General features: G+C 44.4%; 2 protein-coding genes and 1 long non-coding RNA gene across 3 annotated transcripts in view; all 3 read right to left on the bottom strand.

The window, feature by feature from the left end:
• Positions 1-210: 210 nt before the first annotated feature.
• Positions 211-2291, bottom strand: AKAP5 (A-kinase anchoring protein 5). The gene is made up of 2 exons (XM_074864975.1): positions 2266-2291; positions 211-2063 (listed from the first exon to the last, which is right to left on the bottom strand). The coding sequence occupies exons 1-2, from the start codon at positions 2289-2291 to the stop codon at positions 653-655; spliced, it is 1437 nt and encodes a 478-aa protein (XP_074721076.1). The 3' UTR covers positions 211-652.
• A 154-nt stretch (positions 2292-2445) lies between these two features.
• LOC141943533 (uncharacterized) lies at positions 2446-3968 on the bottom strand. Its single transcript, XR_012628989.1, has 2 exons — positions 3918-3968; positions 2446-2697 (listed from the first exon to the last, which is right to left on the bottom strand). It is a non-coding gene; the product is annotated as an uncharacterized LOC141943533 (long non-coding RNA).
• A 3150-nt stretch (positions 3969-7118) lies between these two features.
• Positions 7119-26907, bottom strand: part of MTHFD1 (methylenetetrahydrofolate dehydrogenase, cyclohydrolase and formyltetrahydrofolate synthetase 1) — a 43292-nt gene continuing 23503 nt past the window's right edge. The window contains exons 16-28 of the mRNA XM_074869035.1: positions 25347-25449; positions 24084-24160; positions 22992-23132; positions 19907-19975; positions 19250-19361; positions 18928-19067; positions 18443-18484; positions 17261-17361; positions 15089-15266; positions 13861-13968; positions 12491-12643; positions 8232-8340; positions 7119-8056 (exon numbers count right to left, since the gene is read on the bottom strand). Of these exons, the coding sequence (XP_074725136.1) occupies positions 8251-8340; positions 12491-12643; positions 13861-13968; positions 15089-15266; positions 17261-17361; positions 18443-18484; positions 18928-19067; positions 19250-19361; positions 19907-19975; positions 22992-23132; positions 24084-24160; positions 25347-25449 (1314 nt within the window). The 3' untranslated portion in view covers positions 7119-8056; positions 8232-8250. The remainder of the gene's footprint in view (positions 8057-8231; positions 8341-12490; positions 12644-13860; positions 13969-15088; positions 15267-17260; positions 17362-18442; positions 18485-18927; positions 19068-19249; positions 19362-19906; positions 19976-22991; positions 23133-24083; positions 24161-25346; positions 25450-26907) is intronic.

The raw sequence follows: 26907 nt of genomic DNA, 5'->3' as shown, positions 1-26907 counted from the left end.
CGGGAGAGGCCCAATGGAAAACATCGCTCACTGCAACCATCCGGCTTCCTGTGACGCGACAGCAGGGGTGACCACGGTTTCTGGCATCTGTACGTAGCAAGTACCTGTTTGCAATACTAAACAACGGCCTGAGCCTGTCTGGCATTGATGTCGTCGTGTTAACATTGCAGTCACTGCACCCTCCCTCATTTCCACTGAACCCCAGGGCAAACCTCCAGCCGCCTCCGACGTGCCCCGAATCCAGCCCAGCAGCGGGTCGGATGCTCGCCGCCTCTCGGGACCTTTTGCTAAATGCACGATACATACAGATCTACAGCATGAACAGCAGGGAAACCCGGCATGGATGACGGCAGAAACGTGACCTTGACATAAAGATGTCGATAAATGAAAATACAGTCGCTGCAACACCTTCATTTTTCCGCAGCTGCGGGTGATGTCACTCTCTGAAGCCCCAGCCCCAGGGGACACGTTGTACGTAGCAGGGTCTGCCCCACGTCCCAGGATCCGTTTCACAAAGACACACAACTGAATGGGCATGCAGAATTAACTACACCTCGGCCCCGGGAGCCCTTCGAGCTCTCCACACGCCCCCCAGGCCAAATGGAGCTTTACATCACTCCCTGTACTCTTTGTTTTGGGGGCATCACTGCCATCACAGAAAACTGTTGTGTTTGTTCTGTTCCAGGGCCATTTCGTTGACCAGCTGCTCTATGGACGACTGAATGGCCGCCTTCACGAGGGAAGACGCCGTTTCTATGAGGAGCAATTCGTACTGCTCCCCAGTTCTGTGCCCCTGGTCACCCGGACCTTTCTCCTCTACCTGGGGACCAGCACAAGCCTCAGGGCCCTCTTTTTTACCAAAATCAAAGCTCCCGCTTGATTTTTTATTCCCTTTTTGCTTATTTCGGTGCAAAACTGGGGACGGCTCATAGGCCTGGTCAGAGTCGGTGTTGTCAGAGTCCTCAGCTTCGGTGACGGTGATGACGATGCTGACGCCGGCGCCTGCGTTTGCTTCTAATGTCACCTGATGGTTGGAGCAGCCCTGCACGCTCGCCGCATCCTCTTTAAATGCCGACTGACTGAAATCCATTACAGTCTCTTCAGCTTTGCACTCCTCAGGAAGATTTATGCTCTCTTCTGGTTGATCCCCTTCAGGCAGCTCTTTGCAGATATTGGGGATTTCCTGCAGCTCGGTGGTTTCAGGGGTGCTGTCAGGTTGATCCTTGGAAACGGGCACTTCAGGAGCAACTTCCCCGCCTTCTGCATGGACTGTGGTTTGGGGTAGGCTCCCCTCCTGCACTTTTTCCTGGGTTGTTTCATGAACTGTCTCTGAATCAGTTATCTCTGACTGAGTGGTGCACTCCGTATGTTCCTCTGCGTCAGGTGTGGGCTCTGCCAAGGGCTCACTCTTCCCAACAGAGTCGGCACTTTCTTTTGCTGTATCCTGGTCCTCCTCTGCGGAAATCGGGCTGAAGGATTCAGACTTGTCTGTTGGGGCCAAATCCTCCAGCTCTTCACTAGCTTTATTTAAAATGCCCATCACTTCGTTTGCTTGAACACTGCCCTCCGACTCCTCCACTGCTTCAGAGGGGCTGGGTTTTTTCTTGCCTCTGGAGAACCGCACACAGGGCATCTTCACCCCAGAGCTTGCCCGTTTCTTCGGGAAGCCTTGAGCACAGCCCTCCTCAGCATCCACCTCCAGCTGCACTTGGGAATCGGAGGGCACCTTCTTCCGCGAGGAAGATTTCTGCCTTCTCCGAGGTCTTGCAAGGTTTTTGATGGCTGCCCAGGCTCCTTTGGAGGATTGTGGCTGATTAGAAACTTTCGTCTCCCCTTGGTCAGTGCTGACGCATTGGCTTTTCTCCTCCGAGGCTCCTTCGCACACATCCTTCACGGTCAGCCCCTTCTTGCAGGGCTTCTTCCGCTTCTTAAAACAGAGCATGGAGGGCTTTTCGGCCTGTTCCTCTGACGGGGAGCACGTTGCCCCTGTGCTGTGAGTCTCTACCTCTTTTGGGTTCTCCATTTGAATTTCCTTAGCTGCCTTCACCACATTCACTCCTCTCCTTTGTTTGTGTTATATTACCAATTTTCTTGATCAGACACAAAAACTGCAGAGATGCTCAAAGCACATTTTTTTCCTCAAATTGTTTTCAAAATAACATTAGTTGCTCTTTAATGAGCGGATGTGGCAGTGAAGAGAAGTTCTGCTGAAGCTATCGCATCTGCTTTATAACTCCCACTTTGTCTGATTACTCACTTTATCACCTCTCCAAGGAATCCCGGGTAGACATGAAGTTAAACAGGCTTCTCCTTGGCTTTGCTGGCCAGAGTCACTCTCACCTCCGGGACAACCCACTTCAAGTTGCGCTCGGTCTAACAGCACGACTATTTAATTGCCAGTCTGACATTACCTTTTTTTTTCCCCGAAAGGATGACAAATCAAGCCAAGAGTTAATAATTTTTATTCACCCCATGGACCTGGAAAGAACTTGCACTTTCTGAGCTATCTGCAATTCCACATTGCACAGGGAGCTTGATTGAAGCACCAGTAAAACCAGCAGCAGCCAGTGGCTGTTCTCTGCCCCCCAGTGAGAAGGTCAGATGCTGCTTTGTCTCAGCTTTGCTTTCTGCTTCAGTTATTCCCCGCAGGTTATGTGAGGTCTGCTGCGAAGCGTGGACGATGCTTCCATCTTTTATCTGTAACACAACAAACAAATGATAAGACCTGTAGAGAAATAGTTTTTTTTTTTTTTAAGTATTAAAAAGTTTTTTTAAAAATATATTTCATTTTGGGAGGCAGACCAGGGCTGGAAAAGCAGTTCTACCTCTGGATGCACCATAGCAGTTTTTTCCACTAATTAGAATCAATATCCAAAAGCAAAATAAGGCCACCAAGATGTCGCTCCAGTGATGTTCTGCCACAGAAAATACTGGTTTTGCTATTTTGTGTATTAAAAGGGGACTTTTTTTTTAAACTGCCCATATTATGGCATATATATATTACGCATGCACACGCATATATTTTCTTCTCCTACGGTCTTTTCCCCACTGCTCCATATGCACTCATAGTTCCAGCTAGGGAAATTACACCCTGAGACAGCAGATATTTTTATCTTTAATGCACCATATGACAGTATGCAAAAACACAGAATACAAAAAGGAGGCTTGTGGAATACAAAAGCGAAATCACATGGCAAGAAGGGAGCTTATTTATACTACGTGCATGCCTTCCATGGCAACCCCAATTAACATCGCATGTGTTCATCAAATATATGATATTGTAAGATATATGTCACCCTTTGGAAAAAAAAAAAAAAAAAGCGCTACCTCAAAACATCATCAGAACAGTTTTGGATATAAAGACGCAAAAACGTGTCACCGCAAACAGCCCAACTTCTCTGGGACTGCCTCAGCGACTCCAGGCAATTCTTTACACAGTATTTTGTACTCTGCTTTTACGTAGTCAGATGGTTAAAACGGGGGCTCTGGCGGGGCGCGCTCCCCCGCGGATCAGATTTGTTGGGGTTTTTTTAATTCTTTTTTTTTCATTTTAATTTTTTAAGGGGAAGATGAGCTAAGCTGAGGCGCGTGTGAGAGCGCGGAGCCGGCAGCGGCCGGTGCCCTGAGCGCATCCCGCACCCCGCACCCCGCCGCACAAGTTTCGGGGCGCCCGTGGGTGCCGCCAGCGGGAGCAGGAGCCGCCCGGCACCGCCGCTCCCCCACGAGTCCCGCGTGTGCGTGTGTGTGTGTGTGTCCCTCCCCCGACCCGGTCAGGGGGACCCCCCGCCAGCCGAACCCCTCGGAGGGGATGGAGGGGCTCCTCGGGCAGCGACCGCGGCCGCAGAGGCCGCCCCAGGACCCCCCCGCGTGTCGCCTCCCCCGCGGGCCGCCCCCGCCGCGCTGCCCCGCGCCCTCACCTGCGGCCCGGCCCCTGCTCCTCCGCGCCGCTCCGCGCCGCTCCGCGCGGCTGCGCTGCCACCGCCTCCCGCCGCAGCCGCGCCCCCCCGGGCCGGCGGGGCGGGCGCTGCCGGCAGCCCCCCGCCCCCCGCCGCCACCACCCCCCGGCCCGCCCCCCGGCCCCGGGGCGGCAGCCGGTGGAGGGGGAGAAGGGTCCGGGACCCCGGGCCGGGTGCGCACGGGGGGCAGCATCCCTCCTCCGCCGGGAGAGCCAGCGCCCCTTTCTTTGGCAAGGTAGCCCCTCCCTCTTATGGGATAGCACCCCCTCTTCTTGCGGGGTAGCACCCTGCTTTGCACGGCGGCATCTCTCCCTGCTGCTGGGCAGCATCCCTCCCCTCCTGCCTCGGAGGTGGGCAGGACCCCTGTCCCTCTTGCAGGGTGACCTTTCTGCCCCTCCCGGGTGGTGCAGGGTGGCAGCAGACACCCAAACCCCACGGCAAACACTCAAGGCCAAGCTCTTCCTAAGGACCGAGCTGTGGTTTTCAGTTTGGATCGCGAGGGCAGCAAGATGCGCTCTGAGAGAGCGGACACACCCCCCGGAGGAGGGGGCCGCTGGCATTTGCGGACCCAGCCTTTGCCTGGCTGTGGGGGAAGGAAGGGGGTCTCACTCTTGTTTTCGCTCGGCAGCTGTTTTTCTTGTCCCACCTGAAACCTTGGCAGCTTTAAGCACACACTTTGGGTTGCTGGAGGAGCTACACCTTCAGAGGTGGGGGTAAGGACAGCCAGTTCTTGGGTTTCAACTAATGCATGCCCAAAATGCCAGAAAGCGCCTCTCTCATAGGAGCCTTTTTTCTCCAAAGCAGCTGAGATCTGACTTAAAAAAAATCAAATCTCCAGCTGTTATGATTGATGGGAGGGCCTCCGGAAAAAGGACTACCAAGTGCAGCTGATGAACTACACGGAACTACAGTTCGAGATGCCTGAATGTCCCCATTCATCTCCACGGGGAGCTGACTGACGCCCACAAACATTTTAAGGACTTTAACTACTTCACAGCACGTGTGCACATAAGAAACCAGGGGAAGCAGCACACTTTGAACCTGCGAGTGGCTTCCAGCTAGGCCAGCCTTAGAAAAATACACATGGCGTCCCCCTCCTTAGCTTCTTCATGGAAAAAAAGGTACAAAATAGGTTTGTTGGGCTGAAATGTCAGCCAGGGGGGCAGAAACGGAATCAAGCAACAAGGAATTGCCTTTTCAAAAGCTCCCCTGAGATGTGTTTGCTCGCATTCACTCAGGGTAACAACCGTTTGGAAACAGCTTCTCTCCCCAGGCTGCGCGGTGGGTTCTAATTACCATCCACTTCTGCACCGGAGCCAAGCAAGGCCCCTCAGCGCCAGGGGATTTTCCCTGGCTGCAGTCGGAGCAGGAGGGAGGGAAGGGGCCAGTGGGAACGGGGATGGCTGATGTGAGGAGGGCAAACGTGCACGCTGCCTCGGGGGTGGCGTGATGGAGGCAGGTGCTCAGCAATCCCAGCACATGGAATTCAGTTATTCCCGTGCTCCAGGGGAAGAGGGTTGCACCCAAGGCTGTGGTGCAAGGGAAATAAGTAACGGGGTCTGTGGCAAGCAGAGGATCCGGTCAGGAGATGGATAAGCTTGAAAGAAGATCCCAGCCCAGCTGTAGGCTCTGGTTTTCTTTCTGGGCCCACATGGAAGTGCTGGTGAGGTGCAGCAAGGCAGCCAAGCCCCTCTTTCCCCTTTCTCTTTTGTCCGTAGCACCAGGCAAAGCCCCAATCTGCGTTATTTCGTCCATGACGTGATGCAGGACTCTCACTACAGCACAGCTGGGGGAACGAATGGCCGTAACACCAGCTAAGGGCTCTGGGCCCACCAATAGCCCATGGAGAACAAATTTGTACATAATTAGTTTTTTCTCTAGGCAACAGGAAGAGAAGATAACCTTCCACTATTTAGTTAGAAGAAATTAAGTGTCCTTTGTGTCCTATTTGATAGGGCAAGAACTAGCTGGCGTACGTAGTTGCAAAGGAGAGAGTTGAGAAAAACCAACCTATTTATGTACCAGCCCTGCAAGACTTAGAGCTGGGACACTGGAGAGCTCACAACCCAACAGGTTGAAAGCGCAAGTAGAAAAGCATTCCCCACTACCCTCTAGAGATGCCAGGGGCTAGTTTTTGGCCCTTGTGCTTTGTTGCCAGCAGTCCTGCCGTGCGCAGCAAACCCTTAACAGTTGCCTGAGCCGCTGCTTTGCCTCACTGCGGGAGGTGGACTAGCAACCTCTTGAACCGTCTCTCTCAAGCACATGTCTATGATCTCATGCTAAACTAAAAGGAGGCTAATCTTAGCATAAATTTGCACTTATCCCATCTTTCATAAGCAGAAAATGAAGGTGGAACACAGAGCACTCGCAGGAAAGCAGTGTAGCAGGGAAGATTAAATGTAGGAACTGACAGCAGAGTTGGCAGCATCAGCTCTGGCAACCTGCTTCAAGGGAAGGCTTGGCCGAGGTGCTGCGGGTGAAGAGACGCTTCCAGGCAGTCACGGGCTCTGGGGCAGCCACCGGGGAACAGCCCTGCCGAACCCCCCCAAGCGGCCTCCCTGTGCACCGGCAAACCCAGCTGCCAGGAACTCCTCGGCTGAACACCATCAAAAAGAAAATTTTAGGAGGCTGTGAATGCATCTCAAATGCTCTTATGACAATTTAAGCAGTTCTGTCTGCTTCTGTGACAACCAGGTAATTTTTATATAATTATTCTCCCCTCCTGCATAACTTGAGAGATATAGATCTCTCTCCCCATACATATATATATAAACAGTATCTGTGTACTACAGATGCACCCTTACATTGCTGCACACCTACATCCTGATTCTCCCAGTTCTCACCAAAATCGGAATGTTTTTAGATTCAGTACTGATGCAAGCAGATGGGCCTTGCAAGTCTTAATTCAGATCTTTTGCTGTCAACTGCAAGTATCTCAAATTCACAGAATAATTCAGGTAGTTTATTTCCTATCGATGACACACATCATCTAGGAAAGGAAACAAGATTAAACACACACACAGTGGTGTGGTGCATTGCAGGCAACTTATTACTGCAATAATCACTCCTACTTGTCAATACAAGGATTGCTGTGTACAGTTAATCACAGAAATAAGTTCTACTTCAATAATCTCAGTGCATACATTAAAACCCCAAAAGCACTTGAAGTATCTACCAGTTTATTTGTAGTAGTTAAAAAATCAGCAGCAACAATATTTTTATGTTACAAAATGATTTCTGGCCTGCTGACAGAACCTGCTACAAGTGACCTGATCACTACTCATGTTGTCTCTGTTCACCAAAAAGGTACTTTAGGAAACAAGGCTCGTCAACAGTGTTACTGTACTTATTGTTAAGCATAAAATGGTTCAAAATACATACTCAGTAGAAGCCACAGCTATGGGCCAGAGATCCAGTCCTTACAGATCTGATATCCAGAGGTTTGATTTCCATTAACAGTAGAATACTGCAGTCACAGCTGGCCTTTCTAAAAGGGCAACTTGATGTGGCTTCGGTGCCTGCAGGAATAATTCACAGCAGAAGCCAGGGTAAGCACTTCTGGAGAGAGATGAGAAGCAAAGGGGATTCCTCCTTGCTCCCTCTTTTAAATGACATTGATGCAGCTTCGGAGCACAGCGGTTTCTCTCATAGTGTGAGAAGTGGAATACAGAATTCAGTATGGCAAATAGGAATATGCAGTGTACAAGACTTTTGAAGATAATATATGCTACAAAAACACTATGGTTAAGACAATTAAGTCCCAAGACTGTTTCAAACAGCTCCAGCTTTAGGATTTTTAATTATTAAAATTATGTCACTGAATCAAAAAGGGGTCACTAAACCCAAGCTTCTGTATTCTGCTTCAGCTACAGTCATGAAGCAGGAGGTTTGTAGAGGCAGTATGCTTTATATGCTCAGTGTCAACTAGCTTGGAACACAGCAGTTTAAGAATTATTACAGATTAAGAGTGGTTGATTCTTTAGCACTCCTCCTTCCAGTCACTTCTTGCACTATATTCTCAGTCATATCTTCTTTTGACTTTAAAAAAAAAGTCAGGGCATAGTTCCGTTTACATGACTCATCAGGTGTTCTTCTGGGAGCTGAAAAGAAAAATAAATTTAATTACTATTATACAGTACTGCAGGCAACTTTCAGGCTGAATTATAATCAAATGTCATTTGGAAGCATATGGCATAATAGGAGATTGGCTTAACTCCATTATCTCAAGATGATAAATAAAGAGCAAATATTGAAAGCCTTCAAGAAGGCACCTACCTCTAGTTAATAATTCCTTTCAAAAGAGCCCATTTACTTCTCCTGACACTGGGTCCAAGTCTATATCATAGAAACAGGGTCTTGTTGGAAGTCCTGGCATAGTGCTCATCTGGACAACAAAAGATAAAGCGTTAAAATGGGAGCAGCATAGTTCTGTGCAGAAGATATAATACTGTATCACTGCTGAAGACTACGATGGCAACAGCCAATGAAGCTCCTTGCTTACATACTAGTTGGATCATGGTCATGTACCATTTCAAAGCACACTGTGAGAATGAGGAACTCCTGGCTCAATAGATAGATCTGGGGTTTTTGTTTTTTATGATAAGGATTTAGTTTGGCTTCTGACTCTGCCACTGACTGAGCCCAAGATTTGGCAAAGTACTTGGATATCCACTGACCAGTTAACTGTTAGGGGAGCGTTCATGGACTTTGCTGTGGTGAGACAATAAATACTTGTGGCAGTTTCCTGGTTATTAAAATGAGGATACATGCTTTAATACAACTTTGCTGACTGTAAAGTCTCAATTGATTACAATTCTTTAAGAGTCTAGAACTAGAAGTGTTAAATAATTAGGAGTAATTATTGTTGAGAATAGAGTTTAAATACTTTGTTGTTTATGGGTTTTTTTCAGGTTTTTTTGTTTTGGATTTTTTTTTTTTTTAAAGTGGGATACAGATTAAATAGAGATGGAGAGGTCAGTTCTCCTGACTGGAACGTTTCTGAGGCATTCAAGTAAGAAGGTCTGGGCAGTGGCAGAATTGAAGCCAGCAAAACAGCTGCCAGCACTACGCCTGCCTCAGGCCAGTCCTCTCCAGTTGTCCCACTGCCGAGTACCCAGTTTCAGAGCTCGGAACACAAGGCCAGCAGGGACCACACTTGGCCTGATTCACTAATGCAGGTGACAGGATTTCCCTCTCCCTGACTCAGCATTTAGCCCAGCAGCACATGTAGGCTAAACACGGATGCTCTACAAAGGTGGGCAACTTGTGACCATGCTTGGCAGTTTGTGCCAGTGATCATTAACCCCTTTAATAAAAACTTCAAAGTCTCATTTTCTATCTGCATCATCCGGCCTCAGCTCTCACAATCAGTATTGTTATGCCTGTTTCCATTAGACTAAAGATCTCTTTGGCAACCTGGTATGTTCTCCCTGAGCAAGTATTTTGCACACTAATCAAATTACCTCCCAGTCTTCCTTTTGATAATCAGCTATGCAGCAAGGAGACAAAGCTCTATTGGTTAGATGCTTTCTGCAGTTCTCAAAACTGTTCAGGGAGCTTTTGGAGTCCCATCCCATTTTCCTAAGCCACTTATAAGCACTAACACCAGTCCTATATGTACCACATCACTGCAGGTCTTGCACAGCTTAGACAGGTAAAAATCACTTCAAGTCTACTCTGTGTAATGAATTCTAGGACTGCATGATCTTTCTGTCAGAGCCTCTGCTTTCTCAGACAGAGAACAGGGGTCTACAGAGAAGACACCCGTTCCTTGTCTTTGTGTTTAGTTATATGAATATTTTCCTCTCAAGAGCCAAGGTATTAAGACATTCAAAGTGCCTGGAGGGGTTTTCCTGTTCTCACCATAGTCACTGCCAGTCTCCAGCCATGCAGATCAAGAAACTTCCTATTTATTTACGTATCACTCAAGAACCATAGAGCTTTGAAGATCTCCACCTACAGATTCAGAGTGCCACAGCAGGAGCTGAGACTGTGAAATTCAATAGAGCAGAAGGTGCCATATTGCTGAAGATGGGTCTGACTTTATTATTTCTTGCACTGTCTGTTTTGAAAGGAACGGTCAATTTTCCTCCTTTGCTATCCATAGAGCAGCCCACAGTGGCTACTCTCCTGTCTGTTACTTAAAGGCAGTCTGCTTAAACCCTGAATTTCTATGCAGTACAGGGTAATTTCCATCCAGGCTACTAATTTTCTGTGCAAGTGTCTACAATGCTTAATGCACTCAGTTATTGTCAGAGCTGAAGCAATGAACCTTTCTTCCATTCTCCTCCTCCCCTTCAATACCACATGTGCTGAAAAAGAACACAGGGCAATTCACACTATTTACTTACATGAAAAATATAGACCACATGGATATCATCAATTCCCTTGTAAGATTTCAGATAAAACCAATACCAACTAAGCATGTATTATTTATTGCACTTGTGGAACTTCCAAAGAAAATGCCATTCAGGAACTAAAAAAAACTGAGCTGAATAAATAATTTGTTTTCAATTCATCAGCAGCACCAGAAAAGAAACCCAACCAATTTGAGTCCAATGGTTTATTTCACTTCCATTATCTTCCATGCTTGAAGTTAAATCTAGATAATATTTGAAATTATATTTCTTTTAAAACCTCAAAGTATTTCATTAAAGTACAACAGCCTCAACTTTGAGCCAGAAAGGGAAAAACCCAAAACTCAGAAGCTGAGAAAAAAGTAAAATGTGACATACCTTTGTGATTAACTTCAGATAACAAGAATACACATGCATCAGTGATTAATTTCACCTCCAATTTCTCATAAAAGTTTCTGCATAGAGCTACATATTTGCTGCATTTTCAGCTTACAGTTCAATGGCTGCTGCCAAAAATTTATTCTGAGGCTAACACACCTCCCGCTGAATGGGTTTAAAAATAGTGATCTGATTCAAAATGGCCTGGATTGCTTCTCAAAAGGACATCCCTTCCCTGGCTTTGTAGACACCAGAGAAGAGTGATCTTCATGTCCCTAACCAGAAGACTTACTGTTAATTCTGGCAGAATTAACACCATGATTTCCTACATGTCCAAGAAAACATTAGGAATCTGAGAAGGGAGCAGAAAGGAAAGAATCCAACTTCGTAGAAACTGAAGACATCAGAAAAAGAGCCAAAACGTTATTTTTAATGTCTGAAAATATCTGTCTCTTGTGTAGCTCATTAATGCTGTGTACCCTTTCCTTCTCCAGCGCTTGTTAAAAAAATAAAAATAAAATATCATTGTTTGGATTAAATCTTGGCTTGAACAAAAATGCCATTAATAACAGGAACAAGCATGTTATCTTTCATTTTATCCCAAAACACACACTACTCTTTAAGAAAACGGATGAGCCCGACTTTAATCAGGATGTGGTTATTTTATTTATGTTGGGTAATCTGGATACCTTTACCTACCTTTTTTTTAAAGAATTAAAAGAAAAAGATACCCAATATTTGGCTCTAGCTAGCATTTGAAGGAAGAAGGGATCCAACTCTTAAATCAGCAAATTTCATCATCTGAGCCACGCATCCCAATGCTTTTGAAAGCTTAAAACAAACATGTTGCCATGAAGACTTCCGAAAAAGGTTCAGGCCCAAAATATAAGAAAAAGACAGAGCTGCTTGCTCCAACTGCTTCATCCCCTAAAATAATCTAACAAGTTACTTAACATTTGCCCAGAAGAGATTCCCCAGATAAGACTTCCAGCAGATCCTTTCATCCTAACATTCTTTCTTTGGATGCAAACTTGAACGTTAGTTCATTTTGCAGGTAGCTCCTCTTTCTGCCAGGCAATTCATATCAAAGCTATTCCAGGATCCTGTTTCCATTGTAGCTACTCTCTCTCCTCTCAGCTGACATTATGTCAAGCACGTCAAAGAACAGAAACTAAAAACTCAAGGGCATAGTAATGAATTGTTGGAACTGATGCAGGCTGAACAGCAAACAGATGGTCAGCAAAACCACAAGAACCAAATGGGAGAGGAGACTGATAAATGATTAATAGTACAGATCAGCTTCACTTTGGAGGCGTTTCATCAAAAGTTGTTTGCTTTGTAAGCTCTGGAGGAGTTGTCTTGTTCTACCCTGATCTGCAGGTGTACACAGACTTCACCTGCAATACTGCAAAGAGCTTTCATCAGGAATGCAAAGTCACAACGGCAATTAGGTGGGCCAAGGATTTCTCCCATCCCCTCTGCCAGACTGCAGTTCCCAGAATTCATTAGCTAGAGAGCTCACTCCTTCCTCAAAATCCAGGAAAACAGAGATGTGGGAGCTGAGGAGTACACTGGGGGCTTTCTAAGTATTCAAATGGTCAGATGGTCTATTTTTGCTTCCCTCTTCCCCCTGAAAAAAAAAAAACCTGTTGAGGGCATCTAATACACTGAACTGTTATAACACCAACTGTAAAGGACGAGGACTCTCCTAATTTAAGATACCTTTTGTAACTCTTACTGGAATGCACACGAATTGCTTTTTCCTCGCCCCACAGTTGAGGGTTTCACTCAATCACATACCGTTCCTACTAGTGGATACAGAAATCCAGCACCAACACTGGCCCGAATGTCTCGGATTGGCAGAATAAAACCTGTAGGTGCCCCTTTTTGTTCAGGGTCATGAGACAACGATAAGTGAGTTTTAGCCATGCAGATTGGCAGGTTTCCAAATCCCTGGGAAAGGCAATGAAAGCAGAGAGAGAAAGGGGAGAGAAGTAAGTGAAAAAATAGTAAATTTTCTTGTACATGAATGTAATTGCTCTATTTGCCATTCTCTGCAGACATCAGGCATTTTACAGGAAATTTTACTTCTCACCAACTGTTTCATCCACATCCTGTCAGATGTGTTGACCATTCTGCATCCCCATTCCTCCTCTCTCATAATCTCCCTCTGCCCCCTGCTAAGTATTAAAGAACCATGGCCCCCAGCACATCCAACTGAGGAAAAAAATTAATGGTATGGAAGTGTTAGATATAAAACCTTGATAGCTAACTTACTTTCTACTTTCTTCTCAAAACATTAATTTAAACAGGTCAGAACTGAAGTTCTTGTTTGGCTGAGGTCAGTTAATTAGAACTGTTTGATCAATATAATTGCAGGTCACGAGGAAGTGGCAATTACATGCCTACGGTATTTTGATAGACTTGTAAGGGAATATACAAGAAACATGAAAGCAAGAAACTATATGTGCCAGTAGTAAATGAATTGCAAAAGCAAAATTATTCAAGCACAATGTAAAAAGAATGGCTAGTTCTCACATTGCTCTTCTCTTCAAAGCCCTTTACAGACCTTCATTAATGCAGAAGCAGGTAAATTCACAAGAATGTCATGCTAGAGAAGAGTAAAAGCAACACAACAACCAGAAAGCATCTAATTCAACAACCAGATGCCAGGTTCAAAACTTATAAAACAATACTTCTTGTGGAAAGAAGTCTGCTATCACCTGTGGAACTTTTTCCCCAACGTAATTGCAATTGCCAAAAATCCATATGGGTTCAAAAAACTGATTAGACAATGCAGTGGAACAAGATAAAAAGGAAATCATCAGAGACTATTTAGCACCAGTGTGACCACTTGTAGTTTCCCAATTCCCAAATTGCTGAAAGATTTGAGAGTATCACTGAATCCTTCTGCCCTTCTCTCCCCATACACTATCACAGATGTGCTACTGAGCCAGATGAGTTCTGTCCTCTCCACTAGAAGCCAGGGTCAGTTTCTCCCTCCCCATACCACCTCCTCTTCCTCCTCTGCCATAGCAGCATCTAACAAGTCCTAGACAAGGACATGATTTGAGTGATGATTCTCTTCACACACAGTTTGAACATCACTGTTCAATATGAACTTTTTAAATGAAAAGCACTACTGGTATCAGGTGACATGGAAAACTCACTTGCTTAGTGTACAAGGTGACTTTCTCCTGCGCTTCTGGAAGTAGCTCAATGTCACTTGCCCCGTAGATCTGCTGTGCAATAAGCCTGATCTTATCTATAACAGGGAGCTAGAAAAAAACCAGACAGACAAGTCAGTGTGGCCAAACTACAAAGACTCGTAACATCACGGCAGCTTCAGAACCCTCCATATGTGCTGTGCAATGCCCTTCTGCTGATACAAGAGCTATTCCCATTCGCTGTAGAACAAAGCTATACAGGAATTTGAGGGTTTTCAAAACACGTTTCATTTATCTTGTTGCAGTTGTTTCTCTTGGTAAGAAGGCAAACAAGTTTACTACAGTCAGAAACAAAAAGATTAGCCAACGGTGTTTCTTATAAGCTGTGCTTACATGTTAATTGCCCCCACTGCAAATGCAGCATCTTTATTCTCTCTCAAGTCTAAGTCAAAGAGCAGACAAAAATAATTTGAGGGAATACAAGTTAATGGTTAAATAAAAGCACAAATAAAACAAGTTAAAGAAGAAAAATTGAAAGCATCTGTTAGGGAGCTAAAATAAGATATAATGACACAGCTCTGTACCTCATTAGGTTCCTGAATAGGTGCTTGCTATTAAAGGAGGATTCAGGCCATATCCTGGGAACTAACAGTGACTTCATTACCTCCAAGTCATCTGTCAAATTTGCTTAATGTACAAAGTCATTAGAAATACACACACACCCCTCAAGTCTCTTCCACCCTGACCTGTAGTGTGACTCCATAAGCCTTACTTGCAGAGAAAAAAAAAAGTTTAAAATGGCCAAACTCTGTTCCATAGCCTGTTATATGGATTCCCACCCTGAGCAACAAGTGCACCCAGAAGCTCTGCAGTAAGGTAACAGGTTTGGTCACGCTTGTTCCAGCTCACGTTCTGACAGGAATGCATGTCTCAAGTTCAAGAACTAAACTTCCCCCTACTCTGGAATGCAGCTGCCACATTTTAGATGTCTATCCAAGTCACAACAGCATCTTGCAGTGTCAAAAGTAACCAATATTTCACTGGGTAGTCAAAACAAGAACTGACTAACTAGGTCTTTGAAACTGGTGGAATAAATGTTATGTTCTAAAACCAAATTTCTTCTTAGCTTTTCAGAGCAGCCTTTCAGACAGCCTTCAGCAACCTAAGCTAGTGAAAGCAACTGAACTCCACCTTATAAACAAAGTACCTCTGTAATACTGCAAGTTCTTACCTCCACATTATAGAGGAACCTGAAGTTGCTTGGTGCCTGCGATGCTCTCTGAACAGCTTGGGCCAGTGCAACTGCTCCTTTACCTCCCTCTGCCCAGTGAGTGCACTCCACAGCATCGAAGGCTCCTGCTTCCTTTGCCAGTTGTACTACAAGGGCCAGTTCAGCCTTTGTATCTGTTCTGTAAGGAGAAGAGTTTGCACGTTTGTACCAGAATGCACACACAGTAAATTAACTATTTCTTCGAACCATTTTCACTCTTGACAAGGTCCAAAAGCTGTCCAAAGAAATCACAGAGTCCAGCCACCAGGAAGCTGCTGAGGGACTGTCCACCACAGCCCTCCCCACCTTGGTGAAGGAAGCTACTCCACAGAAAAACAGACAGCAACAGGTAGCTCTAGAACTACATGCAGAAACCCATGACAACTAACAGAGCAGTGTTCCAGACTGTCATATCTGTCCTGTATCAGCAACGCAACTCTTGTTTTCAGAAGCAAACTCAAAAAGTATTAGTATTACTGATTTAGAAGTGCTGTATCGTGTGCACACAACAAGCTAAACCCCATAATTTCTCTAAATCAGCCAATATGCATTTACTTCAGATGAAGAATCCTTAGCTGGTTACTCTGCTTCAAGTGGCATCAGCTTTAACACACCAGTTCAAAGCCCTTCTGCTTGCATAAAGAGACCACATACAGATTCCATTTCCTGTGCAGCACACAACGTGCAGAGCCCAAAATGCTCTTAGCAGGGCAGAATTATTCCATACAGCAGACCACTGAACACAGCGTGTTTGACAGCACCTCACCATCTATTATGAACTTAGATTCCACATTGTGGACCGCTCAGTGGATAAGGAATTGGCTGGATGGTCGCATCAAAGAGTTGTGGTCAATGGCTCAATGTCCAAGTGGAGAGCAGAGACGTGTGATGTTCCTCAGGGGTCGTGCTGGGACTGGCGCTGTTTAACTTTGTTGGTGACATGGACAGTGGGATTGAGGCACCCTCAGCAAGTTCACTGATGACCCCAAGCTGTGTGGTGCGGTTGACACACTGGAGGGAAGGGATGTGCCATCCAGAGGGACCTGAACAGGCTGGAGAGGTGCGCCCGTGTGAACCTCATGAAGGTCAACAAGGCCAAGTGCAAGGTCCTGCCCATGGGTCGGGGCAATCCCAAGCACAAATACCGGCTGGGTGGTGAGTGGATTGAGAGCAGCCATGAGGAGAAGGACTTGGGGGTGTTGGTTGACAAGAGGCTCAACATGACCCGGCAATGTGCACTCGCAGCCCAGAAAGCCAGCTGCATCCTCGGCTGCATCAAGAGTGTGGCCAGCAGGTCGAGGGAGGGGATTCTCCCCTCTGTTCCACTCTTGTGAGACCCCACTTGCAGCACTGCATTCAGCTCTGGGGCCACCAACATAAGGAGGACATGGACCTGTTGGAGCAGGTCCAGAGGCAGCCACGAAGATGATCAGGGGCTGGAGCACCTCCCCTGTGAGGACAGGCTGAGAGAGTTGGGGTTGTTCAGCCTGGAGAAGAGAAGGCTCTGGGGAGACCTTATAGCGGCCTTCCAGTACTTAAAGGGGGCTACAGGAAAGATGGGGAGGGACTCTTTATCAGGGAGTGTAGTGATAGGATGAGGGGTAATGGCTTTAAACTGACAGAGGGTAGATTTAGATTAGATGTAAGGAAGAAATTATTTACTGTGAGGGTGGCGAGACACTGGCACAGGTTGCCCAGAGAAGTTGTGGCTGCCCCCTCCCTCGAAGGGTTCAAGGCCAGGTTGGGGCTTTGAGCAACCTGGTCTAGTGGAAGGTGTCCCTGCCCATGACAGGGGGGTTGGAAGTAGATGATCTTTAAGGTCGCTTCCAATCCAAATCATTCTATGACTGTACGATCATCACAGGCACCTTTTGTCCACAGTAATTTGGCCAGTCAGGGTATAAGTAATCCAGATAGTAGTCACTGATCATAAAATCCTAAGCTAATTTAAACTAAGGAATGCATTTGAAACGATAATCAGAGCTCCCTTATTTATTTAGCATCTTCCAACAATGCAAAATGCTGCAAAAAAAAATATCAACAGTACTGAAAACAAGAGTTTGTGTTAAACATAGCATATAAAGTGCCACAATTTTACTCCCATCCATCACTTTCATGTCCCAGCTCACTTACTTGAAAGCATTGACAGCCACTACTACTGGGACACCAAACATCCGTGCATTTTGGATTTGCTTGTTTAGGTTACTACAGCCTCTTGCCAACAGCTGAAGATTCTGTAAAGAAGACAGCAAGCAGGAAGCATGTTTTATCAGGGGCAGTGAAACTTTTGTTCCAAGTCCACAGCTAATGTTAATGCATTACGTCCACAGCTAATGATAAAAATGTCAAAATGGGAATGAAACCACAAAGGCAAATCCCCAGTGCTGCTTTCTGAACAGCCCAGACCACTGCATGCTCTTGAGTGGAAGACAGGAAAAGGAATGACCACTTCTAATGATCAATGATCACTGGTTTCAGCTGCCAAGTCAAGGTAAGAGAAATCCCTGTTTATCGTTTTTGTTATTCTTAATAGTTAATACCCATGCTCATTAACTCCCCACAGTAAAGCCTAATTTTCATCTCTGACACATTCCTCTATGTATTAAATATCATTAGCAGTGAATTTCATGACACTTGTTTGAAGTCTGTGGCAACAGCTTTTGGTTTACACATATTTACATTTTGCAGCATCAGAAACTATTCACGGAAATCCAGACATTTCATCCCTTCCTATGCAAAGAATAATCCATAGAGAAGCTCCACAAGTGAAAAAGCTGCAGCAATGTAAAGACAACCAGACCCGTTATCCAAGTGTATGCAACCATTCAGTCACAAGGATAGAAGCTGAGACTTTAGTTCACTTTCCTCTCTGCTTGCAAAGGAGGCAGGGGGGAAATAAAACCAGAAACTGCTGCTGCTAAGAAGAGAGTAATTAGACAGGCACTCTGAATATTTTCAGAGACAATATTTCAGCCAAGCAATTAGTCCATACTGAGAGGGTCAGGGGACACAGAGTAGATATTAGTATGAAAAACTGAGCGCGCAGGTAATTGCATGAGCTCAGGAGAAACGAGATGGCTCTGAATACTGGCTAGGTCAAGTACAATAAACGCTTGAAAGAGCAGAGCCAAAGTAACAACATAAAAAAAAAAAAAAACCCAAAACAACCCCACGAATATTACAGCTTGTATGAGGAAGCAGTTCCCTGGCAGCTAAAGAAATGACACACTAGCTATCCAGGCATGCACTGCATGACAATATTGTGTCATGACTGCAGTTAGCTGGTCAACTGTCACAACAGCTAAAGAAGGTTACCTCTTCCATGTACTCCTTTGGTAAAGGTACCCCAGCAGTGACCTGGGGAAAAAAAAAAAGGAAAAAAAAAGACAAAAGATGGAACCCCATAAAATTTTTATCCATGACAGAAATTTGTGCTTAATTCTTATTAAACAGTATCGAGATACAACATTCTACTGCAAGCTGATCCTTTTTTCTACGACAAAAAATAAAAGGAAGAATAAAAGTCTGCAAGATGCACTCACAGTACAACAAATGACTGGCTGTGGTAGTATCACAAGTGCCCCAGCATACAAGCACTTCATTAGGACAATAAAACAAGCAGGTATGTACCTGTAAGCATACTTTGTTGCTTACAAACAACAGGGACATATGGATTCCTTTTACAACTGCAAATCTCAAAATAATTACAAGCAGATCAAACCCTACAGGGCTTTAAGTGACTGGATCAGAACAACAGTAACAGCCCCTCAGGCCTAAAGGAAACCTTGCCCAGTACTTACTGCAGGCCCTCCTCCATGCATTTTCAGAGCTCGGACAGTAGCAACCAACACCACCACATGAGGCCGGAGACCGGAATAACGGCACTTAATATTAAAGAATTTCTCCATGCCTATGTCCGCACCAAATCCTGCTTCTGTAACTAGAGTAGGAATTAAAAGAAAAGAAGCTTGTGAGAGGTTGCTGGGTAGAGAAATCATGCTCTCATTATATAAATCCGAAGCTTCTTCCAAGACAAAAAAACCAAAAGACAGTCACGATTAAAAAAAGGCAGATCCCTCCCTGCAAAACAAACAAACAAACATACATATCCCACACACTTACCAACAAAACCCTCTTTACCCACAAGCTTCAGTGCTATTTTGTCTGCCAACACTGAAGAATTCCCATGTGCAATATTGGCAAAAGGTCCAGCATGTACAAACACTGGTGTTCCCTAGAAAAAGGGGGGTGTGGGAGGGAGAGAGAAAATCAGAGGGTACAATTTAACAAATCTGCAGCATTTCAAGAGCTAAGTACTATGGTACCTGAAGGTAAAGAAAAACGCTTTTAGAAGACAAATCTTACAGCCTTCTGATCAAACATTTGTTATCAGTAATAAGGACTACAGGGCAAACAGGATTATAATAATCTGCACAAGTGGAGATATTAATCCTCTTAGGAAAAGGATGACTAAATCCCAGAAACTCTTTGCCATTCTCCTGCATCCACACCATTCAGATTCCCAAAACACTTCCTGGCATTAAAGACAATAGAAAAGAGACACAGCAAAGTTTAGTGCATTTCCTTGGGGTCATTCCACACGCCAGTGGCAGACCTGGAAAGAAGCTAGCCTTCTCCCCTAGCCCTGAACCTTGGGTAGGAAACCGCAGTAAACCTCCAACTCTAAGCCGAGTAAGCCCATGCTGATTGTGATGAATGAACTGAAGTGGGTGCTTCTTAGCTCTGAGAATGCACATAGAGAAAATCATCTGTGCTCACCTCTAGTGTCTGCATGAGGTTTGGTTTAACAGCATCTCTCATCAAGACAGCCAGAGCACCAGTCACTCCCTAAAAGAAAAAAAGAGCAATCAGTTTCCAGATGTACTGAGACCTTGAGACAGTTCCTATGCAGTGTCAAGGCTCTGCTTTTGTCCTGGTGAGCTTTCAGGAGCAGAACCAGCAGTTGCTCTAGATATCACAGAATGGTTTGTGTTGGAAGGGAACTCAAAGATCACCTAGTTCCAGCCCCCCTGCCATAGGCAGGGACACCTTCCGCTAGACCAGGTCACTCAAAGCCCCGTCCAACCTGGCCTCGAAACTAACTCTAAAACTAACTCTAGACAGGGCAAGGCAGAATAACGACCTTTACATTCTTATAAGAGGATCTGTGATTTCTCCTGGGGGCAGCCTCTTGGCTGTGACCTTGCTTGGCCATCACTTCATACTGAAGGTGTAAAGAACAATTGCTATTTCAACGCCAGAGCAAGGTTAGTAAACAATAGCAGCGAGAGAGTTACCCTTAGCTACATATGGTTTACTGTAGCCCATTCAGTGGCACAAAGCAATGTTCTTGGTCTTGCAGGTAGATGTCTTGGACTTTCTTCCTTCCTCATTTCAGCAACTAGGCTGTACATACTGGCCTTAAAATGTCATAACAAGCTGCTACATCCTGCCCAAGTCTCTTGTGCTGAAATAACTTTTAAAGTGAATCTCTGTGCTCATGAGAAAGACCAGGCTGACATCATGAAAGGCAAACACTGGAGACCATGTTTCCTCTGAGATATACTGCAATTCTGCTTCCTGTGAAGGGAAAGCTTATGATTTCATCTACATCTGCTCTGGGAAGAGAAAATGAGGGTTTGGTCATCCTTGTGATTGACACAGTCCAGTGGAAACCAAACTGGCTGTTACCCAGCACTTGCAAAAGTAACTAGAATTGCTATCATGGGTACTGAGCCAAATGTTAACAGCAGTTATGAAAACCTTGAACCATTATTTCTTTTTCTTCCCTTTTAATTTCAATTGGATTGCAGCACTTAATTATATGAAAGATTTTTAAAAAGAAGACATTCACTGCTTTGTTTCATTAGTTTTACTCTTGCCACATGAAAGCTTATTTAACATTTAATGGATAAGCTTTAAACTTCAGTCATCTCCAGAATAATGAAAACTACAGAGCAAGATTTCCATGGTGACATTTCAGGCCTGTGTCGCTCAGAGGCACATCAATACATCCCATCTCCAAAAACCTGTAGTCAGTTTTCGATTCCATATTCCTTCCCAGTTTCTTTGTGCCTCCTGGTACCACACTCATGACACTGGTTATATCAGAGCAGAAGGACCCAGACATCTTACTGTGCTAGTCTGGTCTTTGCAATCACCACGTTTCTGCCTGCATGAGGAGTATGTAACACAGTCCTAACAATGCAAACCAATGGCTGCCATCAGTGCAAACATACAACATGCAAGAGAACCTGTTGGACAGGTCTGATAGCATCCAGCATTCTGCAGTTGCAATGGACAAAAGGAAATAGAATTAGAATTAAAAAAAAAAAGTAAAAAAAATTCTTGATATGAAAGACTTCTATCTCCTGGATTCTACATAAAACTCTAAGCAACTCCCTACCCAAGCACCATCTGTCTCCACTATGGATGGACAGCAGGAGAGACTCCTGTTTTCCAGAACAGGGTTTAACTCAGGTACTTAAGGTTAAACTGGCAGCATGCTAGCAGTAGGAATTAAAATCTCAAAGCTGCCTACAGAGCTTTGGCATATGCCCTCCCTCATTCCCAAGAAATGTCTCACTTAAGGACATTTACAGATACATGGTTCCCAGCCTAGCCCTTTTTCTGCAAGGCCAGAGTCAGGTCACACCGCTAATCTATTGTTTCTTAGGTTTATCCTGGGAGGAAGTAAAACAAACAAAAAAACCCCCCAAACACACAAGAAAACAAAAAAACCCACAGTAAGATAGCAAGAGCTGGGTAAGCCTTAGTGCTGTGTCCCACCTTGCTGAAAGGACAGGTCAGGATACTCATCCTGTGGGTATTATTCTATTCCACTGGAAACATTCATTCAGAAAATGCAAGACAAACCTCATTAACACCACATCATGCAAATTTGTAATGCTCTTGTCTTTAGCAAAGCAGGCTGTGAAATATCTACTACACAGGACAGCAGTAAGCACCGATATCATATCTCTACTGACTAGTGCAACAGTCCTGAGCCTGTTCTCTGTCTTGAGGCCAAGTGGCAGGGCACAGTTCACATACAGGGCTCAATTCCCCTTCCCTTCTCCAAACAGGGTTGCCACCTTCAAAACATGTATTGAAAGAAGTGTCTGGGGCACGGGCTGCTCCCCCAAAACCACGCCGAAGCACTGTCTGGGAGAGTGCTAGCTGACACACTCCACAAACATGCCAAGAACTGTACTAATAATTGTGGTATGGACAGCTGCAAGACAGTGCTGCAGCTTGCAACTGCTGCTTAGGACTGCTTTACATACTGGTAACAGACATCACCAGTGCTACTACAGTCAGCATTTCATGCAGTGCAAATAAAGGATTTGTCCCCCTCAAAGGCTGCCTTATGGAGACCTTGCACTTTTTGCAAAGGGTTTGGCTTTTAGAGAATTCACAGCCTCCCAGAATAAGATATTTCATCATGTGTAATCAAATTTGCACAAGGCTTTGTTCCTGCTCCGCGTTTTCCTCACTCCAGGGAGCCTGAGAAACAGGATGGCCAGCAGGATGCATTTTGAGTTCTTCCAATTGGTAAATATGCTTTTCATCTAAAAGCCACTGTGTATTTCCCCATTAATTCTTATGCTGCTAGCTTCAACGTGACACACAGCATGTCACACAGCACCCTCTGTCCCTGCCCAGGTCACATGCGCACACATACTCTCTGGGTAAGGTGCTAGTCACACTGACGTAAAACCTTCATCGACTCCAGGGGCTGAGTTCATCTTTGATCTTCTGTATGCTAAGGTCTTTTCTGTACAGAACTGTCTCTATGCTTTTCAGTCTAAGGACTTTCAGAAGTAATAGGAAAAAGCATTTAAGAACTGAATGACTCTCTTACAAGGTCGTCTGTTGTAACTGGTTCTCCTCTCTTGCTGGAGGCTACTACCATTCTGCCCAGTCGCTTTTTCATATCATCCAACCCATCAGAGAGTGCTAGAACTGCCATGATTTCACTGCTCACTGTGATGTCAAACTGAGCCTGCAAGAGATGAATAAAGAATGTGAACACATCCAGATTCCCTAGCAGCAATCCTTACCTCCGTTAAATTCTTGAAACAAGGCCAATCATCACCATCATAACAAAAAAAACCAAAACAAAAAACCCCCCAGACATACAAGTATAAAAGAAATGAAACCAAAGCATTACTCTCAGAACATACTTCATTTAATTTGGCCGCTTTAAACTGGGGGCTTTTTCTGCAAAATTAAGTAAAAACTACTTATTCCATCGCTATTACATGACTCTCTCCTGGCACATACATTAATGATTCATGTAAGAATGCTTAACACTAACAAATTATATTTTTGAAGACTGAGCTTACTAACTCATCTGACTATCACTAAACAGTACAGTAAATGACAAAAAAAAAATCAGATTCTATAGGAAATGAAGGGTAGAATTCATCTGACATAACACAGACACCTCCATCGAAGCTAAGCGCCCTAGGGACATTTCAAGTCAATAGAAAACAGCTTTTCCAAGCACTATTAATTTGAACTATTAATTTGACAGTTACTTAAGGGATGAGAGGAGTCACAGCCCAGATTGCCTATTTTACTCTATTGATTATATAATGAATCTAGACAACAAGCTGAGATACTGTGTCTAGTTTTGGCCAGATACACCCCACCCAAAGCATCTGCAGTGGTGAAAATGAGCCACTGCGAGGGCACTTGTGTACCACTGTTATGCCACAGTCATCCCAGTTTGGGAAGCCAACATTCAGGAGAGAACAGGGAAGGAGGGAACAAACAATAAAACTAAACACTGCACTGGTAGCAAATTTAACTGCTTGTTTGAAGGGACTTCCTGCTTTCTCTTTAACAAGGTACTGGTAAAAGATGGAAATATCTGGAATTACAGAAAGTTGCTTTAAGACCATGTTTTTCAAAGTACTTTTTAAAACGTGCAAGAAAAGGGAACAATTACCATTCGTGAGAAGCCTTTTTCTGTTGGAGACTGTCCAATAGTGATTTTCCTAAGGAACCTGTCATTTGTATCCAGTACTGCGAGGAATGCAGAGAGAAAGATGAGAAGTCATGTTGCAAGTCGTAAGTCACATCTATGCCCTATTACAAACACTCAGCTGCATCACCTATGAAGAGAGGATGGCAGTTTGACCCACCATCCTCTCCTAAAGAATAGCAAGTGCTACTCAACGTGATTCTTCCCCAAAACTGAACTACCACAAAGTTAAGATACCCACAGCCTCATGCAGACCCTGCACTGCATCCAGAGGGAGTCTACCTCCCTTTGCATGCATTAACCACAAGTCCAAAGCCTCTCTGAAAAGCAGAGCTGCTAGTATTATTCCAATTTCTTTTTCACCATCACTAGTCAATGTGAGATCAGGAAATTATTATAGGCAAAAAGAAATTAAATTATCATTTTATAAGTTAAGTGATAAAATGGTCAGATTCTACCATTTAGTGAGAATAGTTTCACGCAGCTCCATTAACTCAAATTACCTTGGAAACACAAACTATCAAATACTGGCTTAAATTTGCTGTTTCTTACTATCTGCTTGGAAAATTCAAAGTATTTCATAAAATATTTCCCATGAGGCAGACTACTTTAGCCTCATTACAGGTTATGAAGCAAATTTTGGAGAATATATTTGATGTACTTTAATAAGGAGAAGAAAAAGCAATACTCTTGGGGCCTAAATCAGAAAAAAATGTCCATATTTGAAATTTCTTTTGCTAGTGAAATATTAAATCTGCCAGACCAGAGATTGATCTTACCTCCAGGTGTCTTTAAAGACCTTTAAAAAATCTGGCCTTCATTTGCTGTCAGTTCCCAACAGAGCAAGTGGGCAGATTAAAAACTGAGTTTAATCCCAGAGCAGAACCCTCTCCTTGCTCACAGAGCTTTCTCAGACAGGTAAAAAGGCTTGTTGGCTACAGTTGCTAAACTCAATTCTCTCAGCGACTGACAAACCCAGAAACACAAACCTGCACCAATTAGTGAAGTCCTAATCTTTGTGAATTCAGAGCAGATTCAAGCTCCTATGTCAGACCCTTTAGAAATGGGATCCCAGGTGCAGGCATCTACCCCACCAAACACTCATAAGGACAGGGCAGCCCTGCCCTCTTTTCCATTTTCTCAGAAAACAGTTCCTGCTGCACTTGCAAATCTCTCTTTTTACACATGTTTTTTCTTAATAATTCTTTCATTTAATGGCTCTTGTACCTCTTTGCCATGTTATGGTGCCTGGGTCAATGTCCAATCTCACAAATAAGTTAACTTCTTCCTTTGTCAAAGCCGTAGGATCAGTTTTGTTAATGCCCAATTTCTATGGGAAGAAAGGACAAGAAAAAAAAGAAAAGGTGTAATGAAAAGATTCACAGAAATGAACCTTTCACTAGAGCAATGAGCTTTCCGCAGCAGCAGCAGCGTAGTCAGAAATAAGGAGGGGCTGCCTTTTTGGTGCCCCTTCTCCTAGACCCCACACCAACGTAAGGTGATCCGTATCAGTGTGTATTTGGAAGCAGATCTGCTGCTGGCCAGCTAGTAAAGGGCACAGCAGACAACAGCTCATTAGGGCAGGTGGTCACCGAGCTTTGTGCAAGGCATCTACAGAAAGAGTAAGAGAGCTCTGCAGCTCCTTGCACGCCTTATTCTAATCATTAGTCTCACATGCTTACATCCATTTCTCATTAGTTTGCCTAGGGTCACTGCACACAGCCATACGTATTTAAGACGCTGCTTTCAGCGCGCTGGTTAAGCAGCACAAAGGAGGAATTAAACAATTCAGTCACAAGGCTGTCAGCATCCCAGAAAGCTGATCTTGAACATACTGAGAGGATGGGAAGTTTGCCAAGTTGCTTAATTGAGAGAAGAATTATCTCAAGAAGCCTGATACAAGTGCAAGCCTAGGAATGAGGAAAACGATTGAGTTGATTTATGAACGAGCAAGCTTTTTTTAATTAACTACACAGCTAAGTCGTATTTTTCTCCTGAAGAACAGCAGGGAAGAAGAAAGCCTGTTCTCTTCCTCTTCAAGCACATCATTTAGAAAAAGAAATAAACAACAACAAAAAAGATACCATCTTTCTGAAGTATTAGCATGCTGTTCACATCTCGACATTTAATAACCAGAAGAGTGGTTAGGGTAGATTTTCCTCAGCAGTCTGCCAGGAACACCAAGCAACATGACATAGTTTCTTTGCTCAGCACTGGAAGCAAACCACACATTCTCTAATGGTTGAGACATTATAGCCAATTAATAAATCAGAGTTCAGAATTTTAGCTTCCTAAGTAGTCTGACTATTGCTCCTGACTTCCAAATGGGCAACTGATCCAGACTGAATACTGTACAAACAGGTTTGTACTTTGAATGAGCTTAGTAGGCCCCAGGCTGTCCTCCTAGCCAGAAGGTCCAAGCCCCGTGTAAAACTATTCCTGTTAACCCTCATTTTTGCAGAATTCAGAGACACATGCTAGTTCACATTAATTTCTGAGGATCAGGGGAGCTGTGGTCTGACTGTCACTCAATGACAGGACTACTCATTTAACTGGGAAGTTTTTTGGGGGGAGAGGAGGAGTGGGCAGTGTAGGGGACAGGTATTTCTTCCATTTTTCCCTGTTTTCTCAATCTGGATAAGACAAAAAATTCTCTATGTTTTCTTTTTGTCAAATTTTACAAATTGCCCTTATTTGTGCTGGATTATCTATATAGCTGTCATGTAGGAACTATTCATCTTTAGCTGTAACTGGGTGTAAGGTACAGAAAATGATTCTGGTACTTTCT

This window comes from Strix uralensis, chromosome 4 (genome assembly GCF_047716275.1).
Source record: "Strix uralensis isolate ZFMK-TIS-50842 chromosome 4, bStrUra1, whole genome shotgun sequence".
Taxonomy (NCBI): Eukaryota; Metazoa; Chordata; class Aves; order Strigiformes; family Strigidae; genus Strix; species Strix uralensis.
Note: the sequence above shows the minus strand (reverse complement) of the source record. Positions and strands in the feature narration are given on the sequence as shown.